General features: G+C 53.7%; 1 protein-coding gene across 4 annotated transcripts in view; it reads right to left on the bottom strand.

The window, feature by feature from the left end:
- EDA (ectodysplasin A) overlaps positions 1 to 16419 on the bottom strand; it is a 54245-nt gene extending 37826 nt beyond the window's left edge. For all 4 annotated transcript variants that reach the window (XM_085230547.1, XM_085230548.1, XM_085230550.1 and 1 more), the window contains exon 1: positions 16011 to 16419. In XM_085230547.1, coding sequence (XP_085086673.1) covers positions 16011 to 16289 — 279 coding nt within the window. In that variant the 5' untranslated portion in view covers positions 16290 to 16419. The remainder of the gene's footprint in view (positions 1 to 16010) is intronic.
- Positions 16420 to 25738: the final 9319 nt, after the last annotated feature.

Genomic DNA, 25738 nt, shown 5'->3' with positions numbered 1-25738 from the left:
GTCTGATCACTCCTTGGAGCAGGAACTGCTCCTACCACCCAACCTGGCCGCGTTTCCCCATGGCTGCAAATTCTCCTCCGAAAGCAAACCCTCTGTGCAACTCAACCCCTCAGAGGACTCCAGGACAGAGCCACGCTCACACACTTCAATTTTTAACTGAATTTGGACTAGCAAAAGGAGTGCCAGACAGCCCCAAAGGAGCACACACCATCCTGTGGTCCCACGGCAGTGCAGGGACAGCTCATGGCCTCATCCCATACAAACAAATCAGTTCTAACCATGCTAATCACAGTTCTAATCACAGCCATAAAGCAAAAAGACAACTCAAAACAACAGAAGAGAATCCCAACGTGACCAAGAGTCCATTTTCCTGCATTATAATTTTTGCCCACCATGTAAATCAGGGCAGAGATGGGCTGGTTGATGGCTCCATTTGCAGATTAACAAGTGGAAGACTCTCCGGGTCCAAAACCAGCTCTGCCACGTGTTTTTTTCATTACATCCCTCAATCTGAGCAGAGAGCTCTCCGTAAATTTAATTTGAGCTAATCACTTTCTTGCCAAAGGAGAAAAGCGAACCAAAGGTTTATATTCTAATGCTATTGCTCGCAAGGCCTGTAAATTTAATTTCTATCTGTACTTTTGTTTAAACATTTTACAGCGTTAATTACAACAAGCGATGCAAATTAGTTTTCCAGCGTAATAAAAAACCTGTTGTAAGGGGCAATAAGCAGCTGAGCCGTAAACTCTTCGGGATGCTGCAGAAGTGCGTGCTCTGACTCACAGGTTCAGATCAGAATCCTCACCCCGAGGCAGAGCTCACAATTACATCTGAGGGCTCTGACGCAGAGCGCCGCATTCTTTCCGAAGGAAGATCCTGGAGCAAAGCAAGGTCTGAAGTGGCAGAAATGAGAGCTGAGGACCAAAACATCTGAGCATTGCTGGGCTTCAGCCGAGCTGTCACAGGCAGGTACCTGTGACCACCCAAATGCTGAGCTCCGTGCAAATAATCTGTTTGTCCCAATGATGGACGTCCTCCAAGCCACACAGCCCCCATCTCCCCCTCCAACAGCACCTCTGGGACAAGCTCAGCACCTCGGTGGCCATGTGGCTGCATGCTGCATCCCACCCTGACTGCTCACCAGGCTTTGGCCCCTAAACGGGATTTGCAGCACATCTGCTCCATCCTCCCTGTTGATCCAAAGGCAAGAGGAAGCTCAGCTGCCAACACACCGACATGCCTGACATCCCACTGACACACGTCCAGGGAAGGCTGAGGGCTTCCAGCAAGGCACGAGTGACAAACGGGGGTAGAGCTTCCCCAAACCCATCGCAATCCTTCGGTCCCACGGAGCTCCTGCAGAGAGGATGCCCATCCACATCACATCAGGACCCAAAACCAAAAGAGAAGCTGAATTTGCAGCTAACAACAAAGAGTCCTGACCAGATTCTTTGGGTATATAAAGTAATGACAAAGTGCAAGAAGGAGGAACGAGCCAACTTGGAGGAAGGGCCTCAAGGGAAACCAATGTTCCAAAGGGAAGCGGCACAGAGAAGAGCAGAGTTTGGCTCTGTGCAGTTGCAGGGGCACTGTGAAGGGCTGAAGAAGGCTGGACACGAACCAAGAGATGCCTCTATCTCGTGGTTCTGGAAACATAAGTCTCATTTATTCTTCCTGGAAAAGTATGGGTGATGGGAGAGAGATCTGGCAGGTTTGCACTATTAGAAGAGAATGGCACAACACAGTCGAGAAGGAATTTTCCATTCAGAATTAATTTGTTTTCATTAACACCCAATTCCATTGCTCACTATTAGAAGAAAAACTCTTTTGTTAAAACTTGTAGGGGCTGAAAAGGCCAACGAAGGGCTGAAAATGCTCCTCCCAGTAACAGTGGATTCGCTACATGGGATTTCCCACAAAAGTAAGTAATATCAGGCTTTGTGTTCCTGGTATTTCCAAGGTTAGAAAGTAGGAAAGACACTCGGAAGCAGTTTGGTCTCTTTCCTCCACACATAGCTGTGTTCTTTTGGCTTCATGGCCCCACGCATTTCATCTCCTGCTCTACACCCTGACCAAAGCGGTGAAGGCCAACTCCGGAGGGTTGGGCAGGAAGGTCTCAGAAACAAACAGAAGTTCAGCACAGGAATTCCAGGCTCCTCAGGGAAAGCTGCAGCCAGGCAGGGACACATGTCCCCACCAATAGGTTCCTTCCGTAATTGGGGACAGCAACCAGAATGTAAAATGATGAGCATCACCCCACTACGGTGCGGGAGCAAGGAATGAAGCAGAGTGAAACCGCCTGGGAAATGAACAGAAAGAAGATTCTGTCCTTCCCTGCAAGGAACACTCCAAAAAGTGAAGTAAAGCAGAAATCTGGGATAGCCCAAAGGATAAAGGAAAGAGAAAACGTCACTTATCAGGATGAGCCGTTCTGTGCTGCAATCTATCTTCAGATTTGATGGAAAACTCTGGGAAACCCAAAATGAATTCCAAATATTTGCTGCTGATAAAGATATTTCAGCAAGCAGAGCATTCAGAGGGTAAGACTGTGCAGAACTGAAGAACGGGGCTCTGTAAAGCTGCAGAGAGCCCCAGGCACGGCCACGCTGGTGGCCACTTCCAGGCGCCGTGAGGTTCGCTGCTCTTATGGGGGAAAGCAGCAAATGCTATGGACAGAGCTGCCACCGGTCACTCTGTGCCCATCTCAGTCATGGCTACGGGGCAGGACCCCAACGGCTCTGCACAGGGATGAGGTGCTGCTCCCCACGACGCTTTGCCACCGGGACAGGATGCAGAAGGAAAGAGCTCTCCCCCCAGGAGTGCTGCTGAGCAAAGACAGAGACATATATGAAATATTTCCTGGAGCTGCCGTGGGCTCACAAAGCTTTGCTGGAGAATGTTTCCACATCACCCACAGCTACACACATCAGCACAGCCTGGGTCAGCCTGGAGCCCAACGCAAGCAGGCGTGGGGCTGAGCGCAGCGTGGGGAGGGGGCCTGGCCCACCACCACCTGCCCTGCACGGCCCGAGCTGCTCTTTGTTAGCTTTTATTACTTATTTCTTTACTATGCTTAAAGTCGTATGCTGTTCCAAAGTTGCCCCGTTTCATGTCATTGTTTGTTGCTGGTGTTTGAAAGTTGGCACATATTTGTTCAATTAAAGATTTATTTGCGCTATTTGTTGAATAAAGATTATTCTTGCTAAAAGCTAAATAAAGTTTCATAAAAACTCACACATCCCCATAAACAAAATACAATGTCCCTTCCAAAAAATGGTTGCACAAAACATTTCAAAATCACTCCGTTCATTATACAATAAATCCACACACAAAATAACAAGCCCTTGCCAGAATACATCATAAAACCTCATTACAACACTTTCAGACCCGAGCTTCAAAGCGGGGACACAAAAGCCTCCCTGAACCCCTGGCCTCGGCAGCTGCCAACCAAACAGCTCCGCAGGGCATCCCGAGAGCCCCCGCACCCATGGGTGAGGGCTGGGGGACAGATGGGCACCGTGGGACCCCCACCTCCGCCCCGGGCACCGCGCAGCTGCACCATGGGGATGCTCTCCCAGGGACAGAGCATCAAATGGAAGCGCTCCCAAACCACGGCAACAACAGAAGGCGAGCAGCGCTTCCAAAAGCATCAGGAGGAGTCAGCACAATTGCCACGCGGGCCCCGAAAGCACAGCTCCAGTCCTCATTAAAGCAGCAGCCGCCAGATTGCAGCGGCCGCGATGTGCGCAGGGAGCAGCGCGTGGATGGTCAGGTTGATGGCGGTTAGAGCTTGGCTGGGTTTTGGTAAACCATTAAGGAAAAATAAAAAAAAGAAAAAGGGTACTTTAAATGTGTGATGGGTTTGAGGGCAAAAAGCTGGGCTGTGATGCAACAAGGGAAGCCCAACCCGTTGGCATCCTGCGGTGCCTACAGAGCAAAGCGAGGCACCCACCTGGGGCAGCACGCAGCCCTGCACAGGGCATCCCTACCCACTGCACGGACAGCAACGGGGGTACTTCCCACCCTGATGCCCCCAGTGCCCCGATCACACCCAGACTAAGCACCGGTCAACCCCAAACTGGATGGTGCGGGGGGTTTTCCTGGGTTTGGTGCCGTAAGGGCACAGCGCTTCCGCAAAAGGCGAGCACCGTGCAAGAGCCGTGCAGATGCACTTCCTTGTGTGCCTCTGAGCAGCAGCTGTCCACGTGCATTCCAGTATCTGCTCAAGAGGAGCAGAGGGAAACCTTCAGCAAATAGCAGGCTGGGATGGAAGATGGGCTGGAGCATGGCAGCCGAGGGCAGTGCTGCTGTGTGCCAGGGCTGAGCAGGGGAAATGCAACACCACCAGGAAAACCCTGCTGGGAAGCATGGGGCTGTGGGATAGCTTTCCAAGAAACGGGGAAGCTGAGCTGGCCACGCTGCCCAAGCATCAAAGTGGAATCTAAAGAAAAAGCCAAGACCAGGAGGCAGGGACGCCCTTTTGCAAACACAGGTGCACGCATCCCTCACCACCAGCACGAGTCCTTGTGCTGACCAAGGGCTGCTCAGCTCTCAAGGGACAAACACGGCCAGGTGACAGAGAACAGAGCCCGGTCACTCACGTTAGGGAGCAGAGATTTGCCCTCCAGATTTGCCATTTCATGCACTGAGCACAGCAAGTGGGATGAACTCATCGTGGTTTCCCAACCCCAGCTCTGCAAGCTACTGGCAATGCAAATTATAAGTGCTTATGTAAATAAAACCAGACCCAGGCAAGAGAAACACGCCGGCTCCCAGAGCCCCATCTGCATCCCAGCACGGATCTCAATGAACTTTAAAATGCTTATTGTCACCACAATGGGCAATATTATATTCGAGTTTGGATCTGTTCCTTCAGAGCATTAGCTCCCATTTGTAGATATTTTTAGATTTTCCTATCCCACTCCTCATTATGAAACGCTGAGCTGCAGATTGATTTATTTCTTAAAAGCAAGTTGCTGTTTTCCCAATAACAGATTTAACAAATTTGTTCCACCTGTTCAGTTATGCTTCCAATGTCTTTTTTGTGGTTTCATTGAAGTTTTTTTTTAATCCAAACCTCAAAGCCTCCAAACTCGGCATTAAAAGACGAGCTCAGCATCACCACCACCACTCGCAACTCAAACGCTGCTCCAAATTACTGCAAGCTTTCATTTGTAAGTCGACACAGACAGCGAGATTATGAAGCTGAATGGCTGTGGGCACCAACACGTGCTCTGCTCAGGACGTTCTCCTACCGTAATGCCAACCTCTGCTGCGCCGCTCCACATCACCCCGCCTAACCCCAGCACTGCCAGCAGGGGATTTCAATGCATTTAGTCCTCCACGTGATAACCAGACCCCAACCGGACACTCGTTAACTATCATGTCTAATAAACAACCCCCCCACCCTCCAAACAATTAATTTTAATTAAGAGTTCTAATGTGGAGTATTCTCTGCTATCAGTTATTGCCGCAGGGAAGAGCATGAGGTAGGCGCAAAGCAGCAACAAGTGGCACAACATTAGAAGGGGATTTGAACCCCCAGTTGTCCAACACAGGACCCGCTCTGGCTGCAGATGGGAAGCAGCACTTTTGCTGTGCCAGCTGCACGGCCCCGTCCTGCAGAACATCTCCAGAACCAGCACAGAGGGAAGATGCTCAGCATCATCTTTAATTGCCATCAGCAGCTCCGCCTGGAGGGATGGGTACCATCCAACTGCAGATCCCACCTGCAGGGCTGTGCTTCCAGGAGTCATCGGCCCGGGCAGCTCTGAAGCCAGGGGTGGTGTGGACCAGCCCAGCAGTGCATGGGATCTGTGCAGGGCACAGCAGCCACCAGGCCTAGGTGTGGGTCAATGCACCCTCAGTTTACACCTCAGATTCCTCCCCAGGTGCCCACACGATGTGTCCCTGCTCCCAAACCACCACAATGGCGTTGGCTGGTTTGATTTTAAGTTGCTGGTTTGGGCCAATTCAGTCGCTAGAGCACTAAAAACAGAGTTCTGTCATTTGATAAGAGCATAACGGTTCATCGGGCAGTTAATTCCCTTAAGGAATAACCTATCCATGTGTAGCACTAATTCAAAAAGGACCTTTTTGAAAATGACCGCAGAAACCGAAGTTTAGGTCTTAGAAGGAGGATGGAGGAAAAAAAAGAAATAATCGATGCCCTTACGTAGTTTAAGCACTAACAGAATCATTCCTAAGACTTCAGAAGCCATTTGCCAGCAAGTATTCTGCTCTTGTTCTTTCTTAGCACGGAACTGGGAAGCAGCAAATAATCACTGAAGGGATCCTCACAGCATGCAGCACACACAGCAACGGGCCTCCAAGCAGCCAGCAGGAAGACTTAAAGCAATCAGCTCTACCCACCTGACTTTTATCTGCTGTAACACCTGAGGCCCTGAACGAGTGCAGCAATGCTCCAGAGGCCAAACCCAGGAGCACTGTGCTCCCCCAACACCAACCACCGCTCCCACTGAGCCCATGCAAGGGCCGTGAACCCAGCTGGATGCTGAACATCGTTGCACCGGGGTCTGGGAGAATCCAGGCAGTGCAAGAGGGACAGCAAAGAGGAGATGCTGCTGCAGACACACAGCGTGCACTTGCTTTCATCCCACAGTGAAAGGAGATGCTCGTCCTGCTGTGGGTGCTGGCTGACAGCCATGCAGCTCTGGCTCTACTCAGGAGGATGGAGGAGTGCTGGAAGGTGCACTGCTGCCCACTGTATCACGCTGAGCTCATCACCCAGCTGTGCTGGCCTCCCGCAGAGGCAGCATTAACTGTATGAACAGCACAGAGAGCAGCCCTGCAGAGCACAAGTCCTCGTGCAGCTGAACTGCTCTCTGCCCAACCCAACCAGCTGCCTGTTATCTCTGAGCAGTACGATGTATGTAGAAGTACAAACGAGCACCACTACAGAGCATCCACCCATCCTGCAGCTTACCTTTGGAAGGGCTCAGGTAGGCAGGGATCCCCAGCAAGAGATGCCCTCAGCTCCACTGCCAACCCTTAAATGAGGGCTGTGCAGGGGTGGATCCTGACTCCATCCCTTCCATCACTCAGTACATTCCGTGCACCTGAGCTCCCCTGGGTTGGCCCTGCCTTCCCACCAGCTGCTCCATCAGTGCCTCAAGCCATGACTTATCATTTCTGCTACACCCCTGCATTCTGCTCTTCCTCACTGGGCCATCCCTAAAGTACAGCAATAACTCAGTCTGGGGACTTGTTGTGAAGACGCCACATCCAAACACCGAATGCTAACAGCAGCACTTGTGCCCCAGCTAGAAGAAAGGCACGCATGCAACCTAAAGGTAACATCCCCCACTGCAAAGCACTTGTGCCTATAATCACAACTGGAGAACCACGCTTCTTAGGCTCCTCTCTGTACAAAAATCCTCCAAGTCCACCCTTAGAAACACGCGCTGCTGCACATGGCAGTGCTACCCAGCATCCTAGGCGTACTTTGGACCGACTTCAACGTCAGCAGATCTCTCTACCACAAAAGATAATACTGACAAGGGGGAAGAGCTGGATCAGAATTAGTGCTGCTACTTTGTAGTCTGAAAGATTAACGCTGACTGTGCATGGGATGCTGCCCCCATTTCTCACAAAGGCAGTTTTGCTTCATTCCGCAAGCAAGCTTTGCTTTTTTTTTCCTTCCATATGAACCATCTAAGCACACTTGGCCTCATTTTAATTAACGACTAAGTGCCAAGGAGTCAAACAAAGAGCAAAGTAATTTGTTATCTCCAGGCATCTGCTCACAAAACCTGCAATGTTTTCTGCTGCTGTTGTTCTCGGGATTTGGGGTTTGGGAGAAAGCACAGCTAATGATAACAAGATTGCTAGGTAAGTATGTCAACCTCTCCTTTCAGTCGTAGCCCTGGGGCGTCATTTCTGTTCACAGCATAAAAATCTGCGCTATTTGCCAGATTTGATGGAGCAGAGGGATCCAGCAGGAGATACCCGTTGTTGCTCTTGTAGACCAAGAGCAGGAACGTTTAACCACTGAGTGCCCGGCCCAGGCGAGTCAATGGGAGGCGGTGCAGCAACGCTGGGCTGAGCGACCACACACCTCCCCTGAGCAGCCCCAGCAGCCATCGCTAACTACCGAAGTCAGCACCTCAAGCACCACCCTCTGCTTTCTGAAGGGCAGCCTGGCAGGCGAGGCAGGAAAGAGTTGACAGCTCTTTGCTGCACCGAGCGTAATTCTCCTTGGCAAATTCAGCCCGTTGTGAGAAATGTGCGCCAGACACTTGGATCAGCAGAGCAGAGCCTGCAGGAGCAACGCTTTGTATTTAACACTTGAAGACCTCGACTTCCGAGATCCCATCCCACCGCTCCATACCGGCAAACGCACGAAGGCGGCACATATGGAACTGACTAAGGCTCCTGATGCAGTGCCTATAAATTGTCCAAGCTCCGCAGCCGCACATCAGAGTGCTAACAAGGACTGTGCAGTACACATTTGTTTGAAGTCGGAGCCTGCTTTTATTACAGGCGTGCTGCTTTCGGCTTCAGAGCCGCTCGTGGGCTGCTGCTCCCTGCTACGTGACTCTGACAGCAGCTGCAGCATTTGGAGATAGCGTGAGGCTGAGGAGCACAGCACGGCACCCTGCTACGGGCACCTGACTTGGGGGCATCTGGCAGCCTGCTTCGGGGTGCTCAGCAGCCAGCCTTAGTGCACGAGGCGCCTGATTTTGGAGCACCCCGCACACCTGGCACAGGTGTAAGGTGTGCTGCCGGTGCAGATGGTGATGGGTAAGGGACGGGGCAGAGCTGCTCCACACCTTACAAACCTGGCACTCAGACGTGCCCTGAGCTCACCAGGAGCCCACACAGCACTGCCCAGTAGTTGGTGTTTCCCACTGCCTGCTGCCCCACCGGACCTAAAGCCAGGCGTGGACGAGCAGGATTGGTGCTGAGTCCCCAAGGCCTTCACTGCCCAACTGCCAGAGGCTGCACAGGGCATCATCTCTGCTCTTCAACGCCTCCTAAATGAGCTGCATTCTCAATATACCTTAAACAAGCTGTAATCAAACTGTCAGAAGGCTGGTACCTCTGGCAGCATCGCTGCAAAGCCTCCTGGCTATCAGCATGGATAGTTTGGTTCAGGTTTTTGATTTGGTTTGGGGAATTACTTTTTTTTTTTTTTTAGTTTTTTTTGTTCCTGCTTATTAGCCTTTGCTTTTCCTTCTTTTTTTCAATTGAGATATCACAGCAGTCACTACAACATGATGCAATCTGTCTGCAAGAACGGGCTCAGACTTCAGCAGCACCCTTAACAGTGACAGACTGCTGCAACACTGCAGTGCTTCCCTGCACACCACGCTGACTCCTAGCAGCTCCAGCAGCACCCAGGGGCTCAGAAATGCAGCGTGTGCCCCAACCAGCTCCTGCCACACTGCACCCTCCTTCCCAGCTGCAGGTGAGTACAGCTGCACCCACTTGCAGCATGGGACAGCACTCTATCATGCCATGCAGAACTTATTTCTGCGGCTACTTCCCTGCGTTCAGATGCTGCCTTTGAAATACAGCACCTGAGAGGTAATTCTGCTTAGCTCTGCATTGCTCCTTTGCACCCTACCAGCTCACCTTTCGTTTTATTACTGAGTACAGTGATTTTCCTTCGTAAAAACTGAGTCAGCACTCAGGGTGTAGGAAACAAACGCTACTGAAATGGCCTCGTGGCTGCGTGTGTGCTCTGCTGTGTCACAAGGAAGTCACCATCAGCCACATGAGCTGCTGCTGGGACCAGTCCCAGTGCAGGGAGTTGTGCACAACTCCCAGCAGCAGCAGAGAGAGCACAGCCATGGGAGAACGGAGCTGCAACCAATGCAAACTCAGAACAAAACAACGTAGGTTTGTGACCCAAAGATGAACAACCAGCCACGATGGAGTGTCATGCTGCAGTGAGACAGAAAGTACAGCAATAATAGCAGGGTGGCACAATCCTAGGCTGCAGCAAATGAGAACAAGCCCAAAATCATGGACACAGAAACAAAGGAGGAAAAACCGCTTAACTTTGGAAGGCCTCAGGAAGGCAGGGATCCCCAGCAAGATACCCTTACATCCACTGCCAACCTTAAATGAGGGCTGTGCAGGGGTGGATCCTGGCTCCATCCCTTCCATCACTCAGTGCATTGCGTGCACCTGAGCTGGCCCTGCCTTCCCACCAGCTGCTCCATCACTGCTTCAAGCTGCGACTCAGCATTTCTGCTAACGTGGCAATGCTAAGGAGATACAGCACTCACTGACAGATGAGGACAGACACCTTCATGCTCCATCTGTTGCCTGCTCCTTTGCACCTCCATGCACCACGGCAGCAGAGCACACAGCCTCGATGTCCCCCCATGGCCATTGCTCAGAGGCAGCACTGGATTGAGTTCATTACCACTAAAAAGGCACTAACAGCTGCATTTAGAAACTATTTTCCTTGTGTGTTACCACCGTGCTGCCTCCATACACCACACCGATGGCAAACCTGCAATTCACATTCCAATCTCGTTTTTCTGCCTTTGTGGGAAGGAATGAGAGTTAAGTTTCTGTTTCCAGACAGAAACATCCCTTCCTAACTCTGGTAACCCCAACTTCCCAAACCCTCCTGTCCAAACGGAAGGAGGCAATGGGTCAAATGCACCGACAGCCAGAATCCCAAAACAGCAGTAAAAAACATATCTTCATAAACAGGAACTGTGTATTCATCTCAGTGTCACAGCGAGCCAGAGCAGCATTAGCTCAAGGAATCGGCTGTAAAGGATTTACCCTGTTCTCCTGTCCCACGGGAAACTGAGGAAACCCCAAAGCTGATGTGTGAGGTGGAAGTAAACTGCTCCGCAACGGCTCCCTGGGTCAGAAGCACGGAACACCCGAGCTGGAAGGGATCCACCAGCAGCACCTGTGCTGGGTTAACAGCCCTGAGCTCAACCCTGGCACTTCCAGGGCTTCCTCTGTGTGATCCCCATCCCCAGCACCGAACCCCAAACTCAGGGGCTGAGCAGGCAGGGGTGCCCCACTGGGCCTTTCCCTGATCTCTGGAGGTGTGTTTGACTCGGAGCCACGGCTTAAGCAACAATCCTGTCTCCATCCCTTGTTATGTGCCTCCATCCCTCGTTATGTGCCTCCGGAGAGATTTAAGGCACAGAGGTGAATGAATGGCAGAGTGGGGATGAATGGGCACCAAACAAAGGCTGCAGCAGGGATGGATGGGGACCGGCACCCATTGCCTGGGGCACGTTTGGCATTTAATGCTGCTTGACTGATGGGCTGAGGCTTTGGGAGCTACTGGCACAGTCTGTCTGTTGGGAATTGGTAAGAACAGCAGAAAGAGGTTGCAAGCTGACATTTGCTATCACTTTTGTGGCTCGGTCTATCATCATCATTGCTTGAATTTAACCCAAATCGAGGCCATGTCTCCTGCACCCTTGCCACACCACAGAGCACCTGGTACCGGCCACTGCTAAGCACCAAAGTGCTGCAAAGCCGCATTGCTGCAGAGCCACACACATCACAGCATGCAGTGCCCAGCACAGCAAAACCATGCAAGGCAGCACTGCACCCCACAAAGCCATCAGCACCACGCAGTGCCCACAGTGCCATGCAATGCAACTCCCGTGGTGGCATCACACCAAGCAGTGCCACTGCAAAGCCATCGACACCGTTCAGCACACCCTGCTGCAAAGCCATGCACCAACAAAGACGTGCCACACCATGCAGCACACACTGCTGCAAGGGCATGCAACACAGCACTGCTCTGTGCAATGCCCACTGCTGCACAGCTATGCAGCACTGCGCCTCCTGCACCCCAACACCGAGCTCTTCTGCCCCAGCAGAAGGCGTGGGGGGCACAGAGCTTTGCATGGAACCCTCCCTGCTACACAAAGACAGGAGGCACTGCACAGGGCCACATCCCTCACAGACCCACACATCATTTCCAGGTGCTGCTCCATGCCTCCCATAGCATGAGCCATCGCTGAGGAAGTGCAGAGCAACCACAGGAGGAGGAGCTGCAGTCGAGGTGCAGCCTGAGCCAGGGATGCTGGCACTTGCCATTTGGAACGCATTAGAGCACTGGCATTTCATCAGTACAATCTTGCATATTTAGTACTTTGCACTTACAACAGAATTTTATTTGGCCTTATGGAAAGAGCTCATTTTAATATGCACACATCTGCTAGTAATTATTTGTTATAGTAGCATTCAGGCCCAACTGGCATCAGCACCATCAGCACACAAAAACAGTTCATTTCCCCAAGAGTTTAACAAGAAAGCACTTACAACTGCAGCATGTAAAGTCTAGGCAGGAGCTTTATTTTCCTAACCTATAAAGACAGTTAACTATTTTAAAATTACATCCAAATCTCGCTGCAATTTGTATTTGTGCACAATGAGCTCTGACAGATCCCAGCGCTGTGATGCACTCAGCACTGACGCGCTGCACAGAGCCCATTTACTGCTTTGCACTCACACACAGGTCACCTTCTGCAGCCAGAAACCTCCAGAAATAACATCCTCTTAAAGTGTTGAAAGACATTAAAACACCAAGTCATTAACATATAATAAGGCAGGATTGGGAGCTTCACATGCTCTGAACTTTTCAGGGTTTGGCTTCGAGTCAAGAAAAATATATGGGATTAGTATGAGAGCAAAATTAGGATGGCGTGCAGCTTAATTAGCACTACAAGATACTACATGCGTACGGAGGAGCAGAGATGATTTATAGTACTGTGCAGTGAGAAAAATCAAATTAAGAGGTTCAAATCCCATTGGGCTGATGGAGCACTTGGTGCTGTGACCCCCGTGCTCACATGCTTTCCGTGCCCCCCTGGTGCAAGGGCCAATGAGCAACTCACTCAAAGCAAAGCCCTCCGTGCAACCCACTGGCATGGGGGGAGATTGGGGCACAGGAAAAGCCCTCTCAGATCCCCAGCCCACCCCACCATGCCCATCCCCATATCCCTCAGTGCCACATCCCCACAGTTCTGGGACACCCCTGGGCACGGTGACCCCACTGTTCCCTGCACAGCTGTGCATCAGCGCTCTTTCTGAGAAGAAATTGTTCCTACCACCCCACCTGAGATGGGCCCAAAGCAGCACCACTGATCCCTACGGATGAGTTGGGTTATCCCTGCCCCCTGCAGCCCTCCTCCAATGCTGTGCACTATCTGCTCTTTAAAGAAATGCAGCGCATGGATCGGTGCCGGATTTCACACAGAATATCCCTAGGCTCAGGAGCACAAATATGTTTCCTACTTGATCTCTCTCTGTGAGCCCTCCAGGCATACTGCACCCAAAGACCAATACAGCCTCAGCAATGCTGAATACTGTAGAGCCCCAATTTGGATGACAAAGCACAGCATGAAGGATGCACAACGTGGAGATGCCCCCAGCAGGACACGTCCCATGGCCATGGCTCAGCTCTCTGTGCACCCATCACACTGTGGGGATGGGGGTTGGGGTGCATCAGAGGAGGAGCTTTTTTGCTTTTGGGGGATGCTTTGGGGGCAGTTTAATTGCAGTTGGGTCATCAGCTGCAGCCAACCAACAGCTTGAGGAATAAAGCTGTGTACGGGCTCTGTACTTTCAGGGCACTGATAGGCCCTGTGGCTCTGCAATCAGTAAGGGGGGCCCAAATACGCTTGAGCTGTGTGCTGAACTCAACCCTGTGTGTTCCCTGTGCTCACAGGCACCATCCTGGCCTCCCACTGCCCACACCTGGTGTGCTGATCTTCAGCCGTCAGCAGCAGCACAGCACTGCTTGCCCCAAACTGATGGCATTACTGAGAGAAGCAGATTGCAGGTATGCAACGTGCAGAGACAGTGCTGCACCCCCTGACCCCCATTCTCAGCCACTGCGAGGTGCTGGGAGGCACAGCACCAACTCAGGGCTGCACGGAGCACAGCAGCAAACCTAAAACCTCATTTGAGCTCCTAACAAGGATGGGCAGGGGCCTGCTGCACGCTAGGAGCAATGCTCACAGCAGGCATCTCCCACTGTTCGGGCAGCCCTCCCACCTGCTGAGGATGCTCATCTCCATCAGAGGAGCTCCAGCCCCACCACCCCGCCGGGCTGCACCTCCCCACTGCACTGCAGTGCCATCCTGCAGTCAGAGCATCGTGTTGGATGCTCAGTGCCGTGAGGCCACTGCAACACTCAAACAGCCCAGCAGTAACTTTCTGAGGGTTAGACACAAACTGCTTCAATCCCCTCTGCCCGCTCTGTGCCACAGTGCCAGCACCCGGGGAGCGCCCACTGCTAAGGACTGCACTGCCAGGGCTGCATCCGTCCCACGCAGTGCTCCCCAGCACCACCGACCACCCCAACCCGGCCAATTAACGCGGCATTAACAAACTCTTAACCCAGAGGCCAAACTGCTGACGCAACACCCCGCAGCTTCTGGGACAAAGATGTGAAGCACAATGCCTCAACCTCTGCCATGAAAAATTGCCCTTGTATCCTAAATTAGTTACATATTTGAATACCCTGTAAGATAGGGAAGCAGAGCGCTATCGGGCTGCCAAATCTCGCTCCTGTCATGAGGTCATTGCTGGCACGGAGCCCAGCGCAGCTCCTGCCAAAATCCCAGCGCTGACCATCGCGGCCGCCCTCCTCCTCCATGGGTCAGCGAGGAGAAAATAAAACAAAGGGGTCGGCGAGGGGAAGGGCTTCCCATAGCCTGTGTCACCGCTCTGACACAGCGCAGCGACCCGGGGGAGTCCCAGGCTGCAGCCCTGCAGTGTCACCATCACAGCCCTGAGCCGAGCCGGGTGCTGCGAGCTGATGCCTCGGGACACATCTGTGTGCAGGGAGGCTGCAGGAGCTGCTGGGAGCACATGGAGGAGTTTTACACCGTCATTAACTCCTTAAGGCAGGCTGTTTGCAAACACCTTGTTTCACTGCGGCCATCCGGAAATGGATGGATTAATGAAACGCTGCAGCATTGAGGGTTGGGTGGGATTTTTTTTTTTTTTTCTTCCAGTGAAGGCAGTGAGAAAGAGCAGAGAAATGCTCCAAATAAGACAAGCTGCATGCTGTCAGAGCGTCGTGCGGTGCCAGCAGCTCCCTGCCCATCGTGCCAAGCCTGCTGCTCATGGGAACAGGGAACTTTCTCTCGTAACCAACCACTGCAGCACGGCCAAAAAGCCCTCACTGGACACACAGCAAACCAAGGACCAACTTGCAGACCCTTCTCCGGAGCAGGAAGCTGCGCAGAGCAGCGTTTAGGTCTCAGCACAAACTCAGATTATCTCAGGCTGTAAGTTACTCACACCTCAGCTGTGTGCTGTGCTGTTCCGTGACCCAGCGCTCTGCAGCCGGAGCACATTTCACGTGACAACGCACAGACGGAGCTCCGGCCATGTGCAGCCGCAGGGCAATCCCAAACTCGACCACAACACCGAGCAGCTCTCTCCCTTCGCTCTGACACTGCTTAAACACGCACTGCAGGGAGATGCCCGCATAATCCGGCTTCCCCCATTCCAACTTCTGCGTTATCAGAAGCCACAGAACCAAAACGGCGCCGGGAGCAGCGCGCAGAGGCCGAGCAGGAGGACGAGACTCCAAACCCACGGCTTTTTCCCAGCCGTTCCCGCGCGGTCCCCCCGCACCGACGGCCCTCGGCACACGCAGGGCTCCGCCCGCAGCCCCTCCGACTTCGAGGCCCTCCGGGTGCCAGCGGGAAAACGGGGCGGGGAGATCCGCTGCGGCCAAAGTACGCCGCGGGAAAAGCGAACACGGCAACCGGCGCGGGCGCAGCGGTCGGGCGCAGCGGGGCTCCCCTCGCGTGCGTCGCAGCGGTGACTCCGCGCCCGGAGCGCAGCTCGGAGCGCGCAGCTCCGCACGTCGGGCCGCGCCGCCCGCAGCAGGTGTAGCGTAACGCGGCGCATCCCCAGCCATCGCGGGGCCCCGCGGACGGCCGAGCGGAGCGGGGGGCGACCGCCAACGGAGCCCGGGGTCGGCGCGAGCTCCAAAGCGGCGCTCCGGCTCTCCCCGCCCGGCCCGCACCCACCTGCTGCCGCCGGTCGCCGCTCTCCGCGGGGCGCTGCGGGCGGACGGCGGGCGGAGCTCCGGGAGCGGCGGCCGCCGCCGTTCCGTCGCGTCTCGGCGGGGCCGCGGGTTGAGGGCCGCGGTCGCGGCGGAGCTCGGAGCGCAGCTCCAGGTAGCAGCCGAGGGTGAGGACGTGCAGAGCCAGAGAGAGGGCGAAGAAGCCGAGGAAGAGGCGCCAGCTCCCGGCGCCGGCACAGGAGCAGCCGCCGCGGGCCGCCTCCCCCCTGCGCTCCGCACCCATGGCCGCGGGACGGAGCGGCGGCGGCTCCGCTACTGCTCCATGCTCGGCCGAGGAGCGACGGGGCGCCGGGGGCAGAGCGGCCGGGGCCGCCCCACCGCCACGCCAGGGGGCGGGGAACGGAGCGGGGCGGGGAATGGGCGGGGAGCGGGGATGGGAGGTATGGGGTGAGGGGGGAGCGGGGAGGGAAGGGGAAATGGGAAATGGAAATGGGATAGGGAAGGGGAAATGAGGAAGGGATAAAGGTAGGGGAGGGAAAGGGAAGGGGAAAGTGGAAAAGGGAAATGGGAAATGGAAATGCAATAGGGAAGGAAAAAAGGTAGGAAAGGGAAAGGAAAATGAGAAGGGAAATGGGAAAAGGGAAGGGGGAAATGGAAGGGAAATGGAAATGGGATAGGGAAGGGGAAATGGGGAAGGGAAAAGGGAAGGGAAGGGGGAAGTTGTTGGGATAGGGAAGAGAAAGGGATGGGAAAGGGAAAAGGAGAAAAAAGGTAGGAAAAGGGGAAAGGGAAAATGAAAGGGAGACAGAGGGGAATGGGAAAGGGAAGAGAAATGGGAAGAAGAAAGAGACGGAAAAAAGGAAGGAGATGTCAGGAGATGTGGAAGGGAAAATGGAAAGAGAACGGGAAGGAAAATAGTAAGAGAAAAGGAAAGAGAAGGGGAATGGGAAGGGAAGAGAGAAGGGAAGAGGGAAGAAACGGAGGAGAAGGGAGTAGTGGAATGGAATGGTGTAGTGCAGAATGGAATGGAATGTTAAATAATGGGTGGGAATGGAACAGAATAGAGTGGGATGGAGCGGTATAGAAGGTTTCTTTCGGAAGGGACCTACAGGGATTACCAAGTAGCAATTCAGGGCTAACCAAAAGTTAAAGTGTATAACTGGGGGCTTTTTCCAAATGCCTCTTGAGCACTGACAGCAAGAGTACACCAGGCAGAGGTGTGGGGTTTGGGAGAGAAGGCTTTGAGAAAGCAGACCTGAGTGGGAGGTGCAGGGGGTTGGTGTGCCTGGGAACACAGGGCTGGGGGAGCTGCCAGCTGCTCATAGGGATTAACACAAGGGCACATCTGCAGAACATCCCAAGGCAGAGGCAAGATAGAAAGAATAGCATGAGATCAGCTCGGTCATCTCGGAGACAATGAGAACACGCACAGAAAGTATAAATCAGGGCCTTTCCTGATGGAGAAGAATAGCACAGGGTGTGGGGATGGAGCTGCAGGGAGCAGGCAGTGGGGGGAGCGATAGGGAAGGGATGGGGTACAGAGGTGTCACCAACAGCAAGGGACAAGGGGAGGCATGGAGGTGTCACTGTGTGTGACGTGGCGGGGACAGCAGGTGGAGGGGCCCTCTGGGCAAGGAGCTGAAGCAGACAGAAGCTTTGGGGCAATTCTACTGAGAAATGTTCAAAATTGGTGTTTCAGGAACTGCTAACATCAGCAATGGGTGAGATAAGGAAAAAGGAACTAAAGCACATCCCTCGGTGCCACCTCCCCACGGTTCTGGGACACCTCTGGGCCGGTGACCCCAGCGCTCCATGGGCAGCTGTGCCAGTGCAGCACTGCTCTGTTGGAGAAGCAATTTCTCCTAGTGCCCAACCTGAAAAGAAAGCAGAGGGAGAAATGGCACCGTGAGCACTTTTACCAACAGCAGTGTTTTGTTGGCATCCTTCGGGGATGTCTCTGGGAATTGATGGGATAAAGCATTAGCAGTGCTCTTAGCAAATCAGAGGGGTGCCCAAAGCACAACAGGGTGCCAGCAGAAATCTGCTGTGACACCGAATGGGACAACCCTGGGTCCCCATGGCACGGGGGGGGGGATGCTGCGGGACCCCCAGTGCAGCAGCAGCAGGGGGCTGCCCCCCACAGAGCAGGACAGGGGGACTTGAGGCTCTGAGAATGCCTTGCAAGCAGAGGGATGGAGCATGGGGAGCACGGGGGGTCTCCAGCACTCCGTATTTCATGGGCTGGGGCCATAAAGAACACAGTTTGTGCTGCCTTTGGGGAGCAGGATGAACCAGATGACCTCTTTGTACTCCTTCCTAGACTTATTTTTCTGCAATAGGGATTATTATTATTATTATTTTGCCTTTAAGTTCTGTGTCATAGTCATGGAATTACATGAGAGTCTCTGTTTTCATTTAAGAGAGAAATGTTTCCCTAATATTTGTATAGAAAAACTGGAAGCGTTAACCAGCACCAACCCTGACAGCTCCAGAGCAAAAAGCAAATAAAAGCCAACAGACTCTCAGTACACAACACTGCAATTATTTTAGGGACATCTGTAATTATTTGCGCACTCAGGGTTGGTCCTGTTTTTCAAGATGGAGATCCAAATTATTTACAAACAGTGACTTCCTCGGGCTGGCAGTAACCTGGCTCTGTTTTCAAGGGTAATTCGCGTTCCTTTCGGGATGAAGTTTAGAGCTTAGGTGATTCCCTGGGTACTTTGTGCCCATGCTTTTAGGGCCTGCTTGTGGGTCTCCATCCGTCCATGAACCATCCAGAAGAGCCGAGCTGGCCGCCTCCATTGGGATCTCACTGGGACACGCATCAAACCCTCGGAATGAAGCACCGAGGAGCTCTTCCTACAAAATCCCGCCAGTTAATGAGAAATCCCATCTGAGGAAGTAGTGAATGTGCCACCCCGGACCTGAGAGGGTTCATGCCGTCACGCACGGACCGCACAGCTTTGCAGGGAGCAGTTCTAAATCAGAAAGCAGCATTGCTGCACAAGGAGGAGGTTCCCCTGCCTGGATTTTGCCTCTGTCTGCAGGAATCCATCGGGCCCGGCTGCCCCTGCTTTGTTTCCCTCTGAACAACAGGGAGGAATCCAGGGAAAAAGGAGACATCGCAGAAATAGAGGCGCTGTTCCTTGCAGCCCACACAGCCCAGGGGATGGGATGGCTGGGGGCTGATGGGGGAGGAGCACAGAGCCCACCTCTCTCACCCCCTGGGCTCTCCTTCCTGGCTCCCAACGTGCCATTACTCCCAGCACCACCACACCAGAGCTGCTGTGTCCCAGCAGAGCTCAGACAACAGCCGGGAGGAGGAACCTGCAGCAGATCATTGCTTCAGGGCTCCTTCCTTTGGCAAAGCCCTCAGCACAACAGGGGCACCGTAGGGGCAGCGCCAGCGCTTTGCATATTTAGGAGATTAAGTGAATCTCTTCGAGGCATGCTGCAAATAAGTTTTGAGCCCATTTCCCATTTACGTTTTGGCACCAGCTGTTGTATCTGCTGCAGCAGCAGAGTGGATTTTAAAGTGCGTGACCTAAAAGCTTTGGAATTCATGACTTTCCTTTGAGGAAAACTCCGCTAAACTGCAGGAAAGCCATCTCCTCTGCTCACACAGTGATGTTAGCAACCCTAATAGAACGCAGCCTCCTGGATCCTGAGATCACAGCGTGCAGGGATTGTGTCCTCAGATGCGTCTGTAAGCCCGTAGGACAAAGCATCCTGACTTTCTGAAAGCATCCAGCCATTGCTGCAGCTACAGGGCTGACATTTCTCATATTATCTGCTTTATTTAAGGCTGTACTCCCAGCCACTGCAGGCTCCGAGTGTGCTGTGACAGAGGCTGTGTCCGTCTGCAGGGACTGAGCAGCGGCCCTGCATGGAGAGAGCAGCCACAGGGATTCCTTCTTTCCGCCAAATTCTGCCATTTACATCTGCAGCTGCAGAGCTACCCTCTCCTTTCCCTGAGCCCGCAGTCCTCCCCGGGCTGGTGGTCACCGCAAAGCAGTGCAAAGCTGAGCCCTGGGATGGGTGGGATGTGCGCAGCAGAGCCGGAGCAGAGCGCAGTGATGCTGGTGGTGCAGCACCCGCTGCAATGCCAGCCTGAGCCATCTGCTCTGCCACGTGCTGAGCGTCACTCCAGGGCTCATTTTGCGCCGTGAGACGTGGGGAAAGGAAAAGCAAAACCAGCTATTCTTTATGGATAGCATTTCTGAGCTGCACTGTTAATTATCGACATGCAAAACCAACGACGACAACAACAGACTCAGGTCTGCTCGCGCCAAAAAGCAAATCAGTGCATGGACTGGCAGTGCTTCTTTGCACAGCCTTCCCCCGCCCTCCTGCCTTCGAAGGACGACCAGCACAGCTCTGCTTCCCACACACCTGGCTTTGCGTTGGGATGGGAGCTCAGCCGGAGCCGCAGTCCCATCACAGAGCGCACGGGGAGGAGGTCTGGCCGCAGAACGCTCCGTTCAGCCTAAACACGGCTCCTTCTGGACAGGGCGGCTGGGACGTTGCTCTCGTTTCTGTCGTATGTTTATTTATATGTTATTTGGTGATAATGAAAAGCAAATGTTCGGAATCTATTCAGTTCTTCAACTTTTATAGACTCATTGTCTTTATTTTTTCAACTGTGCAGCCGACTCTCAGCCTCCCCCTCCCTCGGCCGCACGGAACTGCAGCCGGTGACCAACGTCAGCTGTTCTCTTACTCATCCTGGCTGCAGCAGTGATATTCCACTCTGTGTTATACAACGCCTGCTGCTCACCCCCAGCCCTGGGCTCCCGACCGCGGGATGCTGGTGAGTATCGGCCTCGAGGGCCGGCATCGGGATCCACTTTTGGGAATGGAGGTGATAGGATCTCTGCCTGGAGGGGTGTAGGTTGTGCTGTGCGCAAGGCACGCTTTGGGGAGCCTACAGCCTGCTCTGCTCCTTGCTCAGCCCCCAGCAGCTCAGCACACAGCTCTGCGTCCGGATGAAGGGCTGAGGGATGGATGGGTGCCCCCACCCTGCCCAGCGCCCAGTGCCACAGCTCTGGGCTGGTTGCAGGAAAGCCGCCTCTCAGCCTCTGGGATGGAGGTCCCCGGGTGCACCTTCACCCCTGCAGAGCAGAGCAGAGCAGCTCCTTCCAAGCAGGATCTCCCTGCACACGGTGCTCAGGCTGGGGCTCACACCGCGGTTTCCTCTGCAAATGGTTTTGACTGTTTGATGTCTGTCTCTGTTAACGCATGGCACAGGTTACCTCTTTGGAGGTACGATCCCAATTAAATTATTCCCCACGCAACGTGGCCTCCAAAGGCACAGAAGGGCTGAAACATGCACGCACACCACAGGGTGAAGGGTTTGCAGGGCACTTCATGGTGCACCGCCCCACAGCTGGGGCTGGAAGTGAGGTCACAGCCCGTGTGCACCAAGCACAGAGCTGCAGCCTCACTCCTAGGTGAGGTGAGATGAACCTCAGCAAAGCAGCTGACCTCAGGCACCGCGCTGCCCAAAGAGCTGCAGCTGGGATGATTCCTGCTCTGAGACATCTCCAGGTGACGAGCCAAAAGCACTGCCTTTGCAGAGGGCAAATCCCAGGATTGCAGTCCAAGCAGGAGCAGCCATCAGGTGCACACAGAGCTGCCTGCTGCTCAGCCTGTGCTCACACGCCGGGCTCAGGGCAGAGGCTCCCGGCTGAGCCCAGGTGATTTGCAGCCTCAGGACCCGCGGTGTGACAGCAATAACTCGGGGAAGGAAAGCCCAAACGCCTGTCCTTAGATGTGTCCCAGCAGCCCCAGATTTATGCGAGGAGGAAGATCACAGGGCTCAGACGTAATATCCCGTGGTAACACGGCCTTAAAGCAGCAATTTCCTCTTCAGACTCCGCGTTGGATCAGGGTTTGATGAGGGACACTTGAATGGCTGGTGGAGGAATTGAAGGAGGCAGCAGCCATTCGTTATGGCACGCAGCGCTCACAATTAAACCGCTTATTAGGAGGCATATTTCAAGCAGCCAACAGATAGGGCTGTAATGAGAGCCATTTGTCTGCACCCCCATCGCACGGCCGCAGCTCCCTGTTCCCAGCGTTGGGGAGCGCTGTGCTGGGGCAGCCAACACAAACATGTGTGTTTCATCTCGGAATTAAAAAAATAAAAAGATTGAGAAAATAGCAAACCATGTAATTTTTGTAATGAGTAATTCATTTGTGATTTTAAATGAAATGCTTTTGGATGCGAAGGCCGGCTTCTCGGATCAATTGGAGGAAGACATCTGCTTCGTTTCAAGGAGATCTGAAGAGGTAAAACTTGACAGTTCTTTGTTTAAGTCTTCGCTATCTCCTTTGTATATCTAAATTACGTTTATTGATATACAATGTTGATGTTTTTGTAATACTTTTAAGTCTCATAACCTTCTGTTTCAAATTCACAGTCTTCTACCACTTAAGCTGTTATTATTTTTACCAGTCCCAAGGGCGTGCTCCAGCCTCTTTGGTACAAATTAGAAGGGCTTTTATGAAGAAAAAAAAAAAAAAGAAAAGAAAAAAAACTTAGAGTTTATATAAAGAGGTTCTCGTCGGCTTCCCGGCTGCACCACAGCCGATGCCAATGCAGTAACAGCTCTGCACGTGGGCTCACCCCAAGCACAGCTCCTGGATCTGGCACTGCTGCCGGGCTTGTTTGTCACGAGGAACAGTAGCCATTCCCCCAGCAGGAAAGAGAAGCTGAACGCTGACAGGCTGATGGATGCCAACATGTGAGGGGATGGCTGGCGGCAGATGCTCGTGGCGGGGCTACCTGCAGCCTCCCTGTGGTGCAGAGCAGGAGTGCTCCCAGGGAGGGCAGAGCACCAGCGGGTTTTGCAAAGAGCGAACGCTCCTGGGATGGGAGCATCATTTCGTGCTGATACGTGAAGGACACTGCTGGGGGCAGGGTGTAAGTGGGCAACGTGCCCAGCATGACACCAAGACACCTCTCCCACACGCAGTGTTGGCATACGGCAGCTCCTGTTATCCTGTTCAGGCCTTGTCTTGGCAATTCAGCATCCTTTGGGTTTAGGAGGTCAAAGAGGCTCTGTGATCCTTGGTAGCACATCACCTTCCCCTCCTCAAAGGGAAGAACAACTGCACTTCTCCCTGCAGGACGCTGCCCCAGGGCAGTGTGAGGGCTGGGTGTCCCAGCACCAAGCATCAGGCACGGCACAGCCACCGCTCCTCCAACACCACCAAATTCACCTCCAGAATCTCACTCTGGAGTTCTTAGCTTCGCCAGCTGAAGGCTCTCCATCACCCTCACCAGGAGCGAGCTTCTCAGAGTGCCACGGCCTACATAGCGAGGATGGCAACAAGAGGCAGACCTTCCCTGGTTGGAGCTGTGCTGCAGAAGGGAAGACAACTTCAGGCCCAGGAAAGCAGTTAGAGTTAATTCAGATGAAGCTGAATTAAAGGGACTGATGTTGACTTCGCTGAGAACATCGATGTGATGGAGACTTCCTTCCGAAATCAGTCAGGATGCTGAGTGCCACGTGCAGTGCCTGGGTGATGAGCAAAGCAAAGCAGAGCCCAGGAAGGAAGAGCAGAGCAAAGCCCCATCCGGATCAGAGCATCTCTCATGGATCCACCTACAGCCCATCCAGGCAGTGCCTGCTCTGCTAAGGCAAAGGGGCTGCTAATGCAGAATAAATTGTGAGCTCTTACTTCACACGAGTTTTAGACAAAGAAGAGAACAAAGGAGTCCTCCAGGCAAAAGTTGTGGGAAATTACGATCATTAATAATTTCTTCAGCTCCAGCTACGGGAGTTTCATCGGTCCTCTGAGGAGGCATCACACCAACTTTCCAGCCACAGAACCCATCACTCAACACAAGGTACCTGTTTGATCCTCAACAAAACCCAAGTAGAGATAAAAAGGAACCAACGAAGGGCTCATCCAGCAGCAGAGCACGCTGCTCCGAGCATCGCCGGTACTCAGAGGGCCTGGAACAGCCACAGGCTCCCTGCTCAGCGCAGAGCAACAAGGAGTGCAGGGAAGAACGGCTCTCAGGCATCACTTTGGGATTCACCATTTCGTGTCAGTGATGGAACACAGCCCAGTTCTCACAGCTCTGAGTGGCTGCGCACGCGGAGAAGACGAAGCAGCTTCAGGAGCTCGGAAATGCTTCTGGAGTAGAACTGTGATGTTGGCGTGATGATGTCCGCGCTTGAAGACCGCACTGCTTCCTTTCGATGCTTCCCTGTGACACACGGGAGGGCCGAGCCCCGCGCCCAGCCCCGCCGCTCACCGCGGAGCCCGGCCCGCGCAGGTGGGACTTACGGGCGGCGGGGTGCTGCCTCCTGGCGGCCAGGAGTGGTACTGCACACCCCGGGAGCGCCCGCCGCATCCCCGAGCCGCTCCGTGAGGACCCTGCCGCCACCCCCGCCGCTCGGCTCGCAGATCCCATTAACCGCACCTTCAGGAGCGGTGCTGCGGTGTGACTGGCCGGAGATGGGGCTCGAGGGAACGGCGAGCCGAGTTGGGGAGTCAGGGGAAGGCGCCTGAGAATGGTGAGCGTGGCACAACTCCCCTGGGCAGTGGGCACAGCCTGAAGCTGCCAGAACTCAGGGAGTGCTGGGACACCGCTCTCAGCCGTAGGGTCTGGGCGGTGTTGCGTGGAGCCAAGGGTTGGACTCTGATCCCTGTACGTCCCTTCCAGTTTGGGACGTTCCACATTTCTATGACTCACATGGTGGCTCATGGCCTGAAGGAAGTGCTGACCCTCAGCTCATCTCTCAAGAAGCAAAATGCATTGCATTGTTCCTCAGCCCATTACTGCACCTGAGAGCTGCTCTGGACATAGAACCCCTATGTATGCTTTGCTATGAGTCTAAGCACGGTCCCCTCTACACAAGTGGTAGGAGAACCAGCCATGCTTCTTGACCAGAAGCTCCTGCACACTTCTCCTCATGGAGACCATTTCGATTTGGCCTTATTTTCATGCATCAGGGGCACCAGGAAGCGGTGCTCCAGGTTACACTTCTGACCTCCTACAGGAACTCTAAGGAAAGTAGCATAGCCCCCTCTTATACACTCTGTGTGTAGAGTTGCTCCCTTTCCTAAGCACCTGATTTGTTCCAGGCACCAGACAGCAGCAGGTTCTGCACCAGGTGACGAGTGACCACATCCTTACCTGGCCAGGGAGATGGAGGAGGTGGCTCATTCTGGTCCACAAAGGCTTCCACACTGCCCGTGCCAGCAGCGCAGCCTAGGGCTCACCCAGGGCTCTGCAGATCCTCCTCAATAAGAAGGGAGGGATAGGGTGCTGTGAGGGAACCCAAGTGCACAGCGAGGGCTCTGTCTGCACGCATCTGCTTTCCAGGTCCTTGGTAAGATCAAAGCGATGAGCATGGAACAAAGAAGAGCAATGGGCTTTAGGACTAAGGACCCACCGAGCTGCGTCACACCTCCAGCGCTCCCATATGACACCACACCAAAGCAACGAGGTTACCTGGGAACTCCAAACAGAGCTCGTGCTGCTTCTGAAGTGCCCTCCAAGAGGAACGCAGATGGTTTACTTCTTCAAACCGAAGGGTGGGGAGGTGCCCCAGCAGCACATTCATGTGGTGAGGTTGGTTGCTGGCAATTGCAGACAGCTGTGGGAGGGAGGGTTGTTAGCACACCTGCGCCCACTGCTGCCACCGGCGCCGTGCGGCAGGGCAGGGGCTTTCCGTGGCATTGAGCAGCACGGTGCCAGCCCCGCTCAGC

This window comes from Meleagris gallopavo, chromosome 9 (genome assembly GCF_905368555.1).
Source record: "Meleagris gallopavo chromosome 9, MGAL_WU_HG_1.1, whole genome shotgun sequence".
Lineage (NCBI taxonomy): Eukaryota > Metazoa > Chordata > Aves > Galliformes > Phasianidae > Meleagris > Meleagris gallopavo.
Note: the sequence above shows the minus strand (reverse complement) of the source record. Positions and strands in the feature narration are given on the sequence as shown.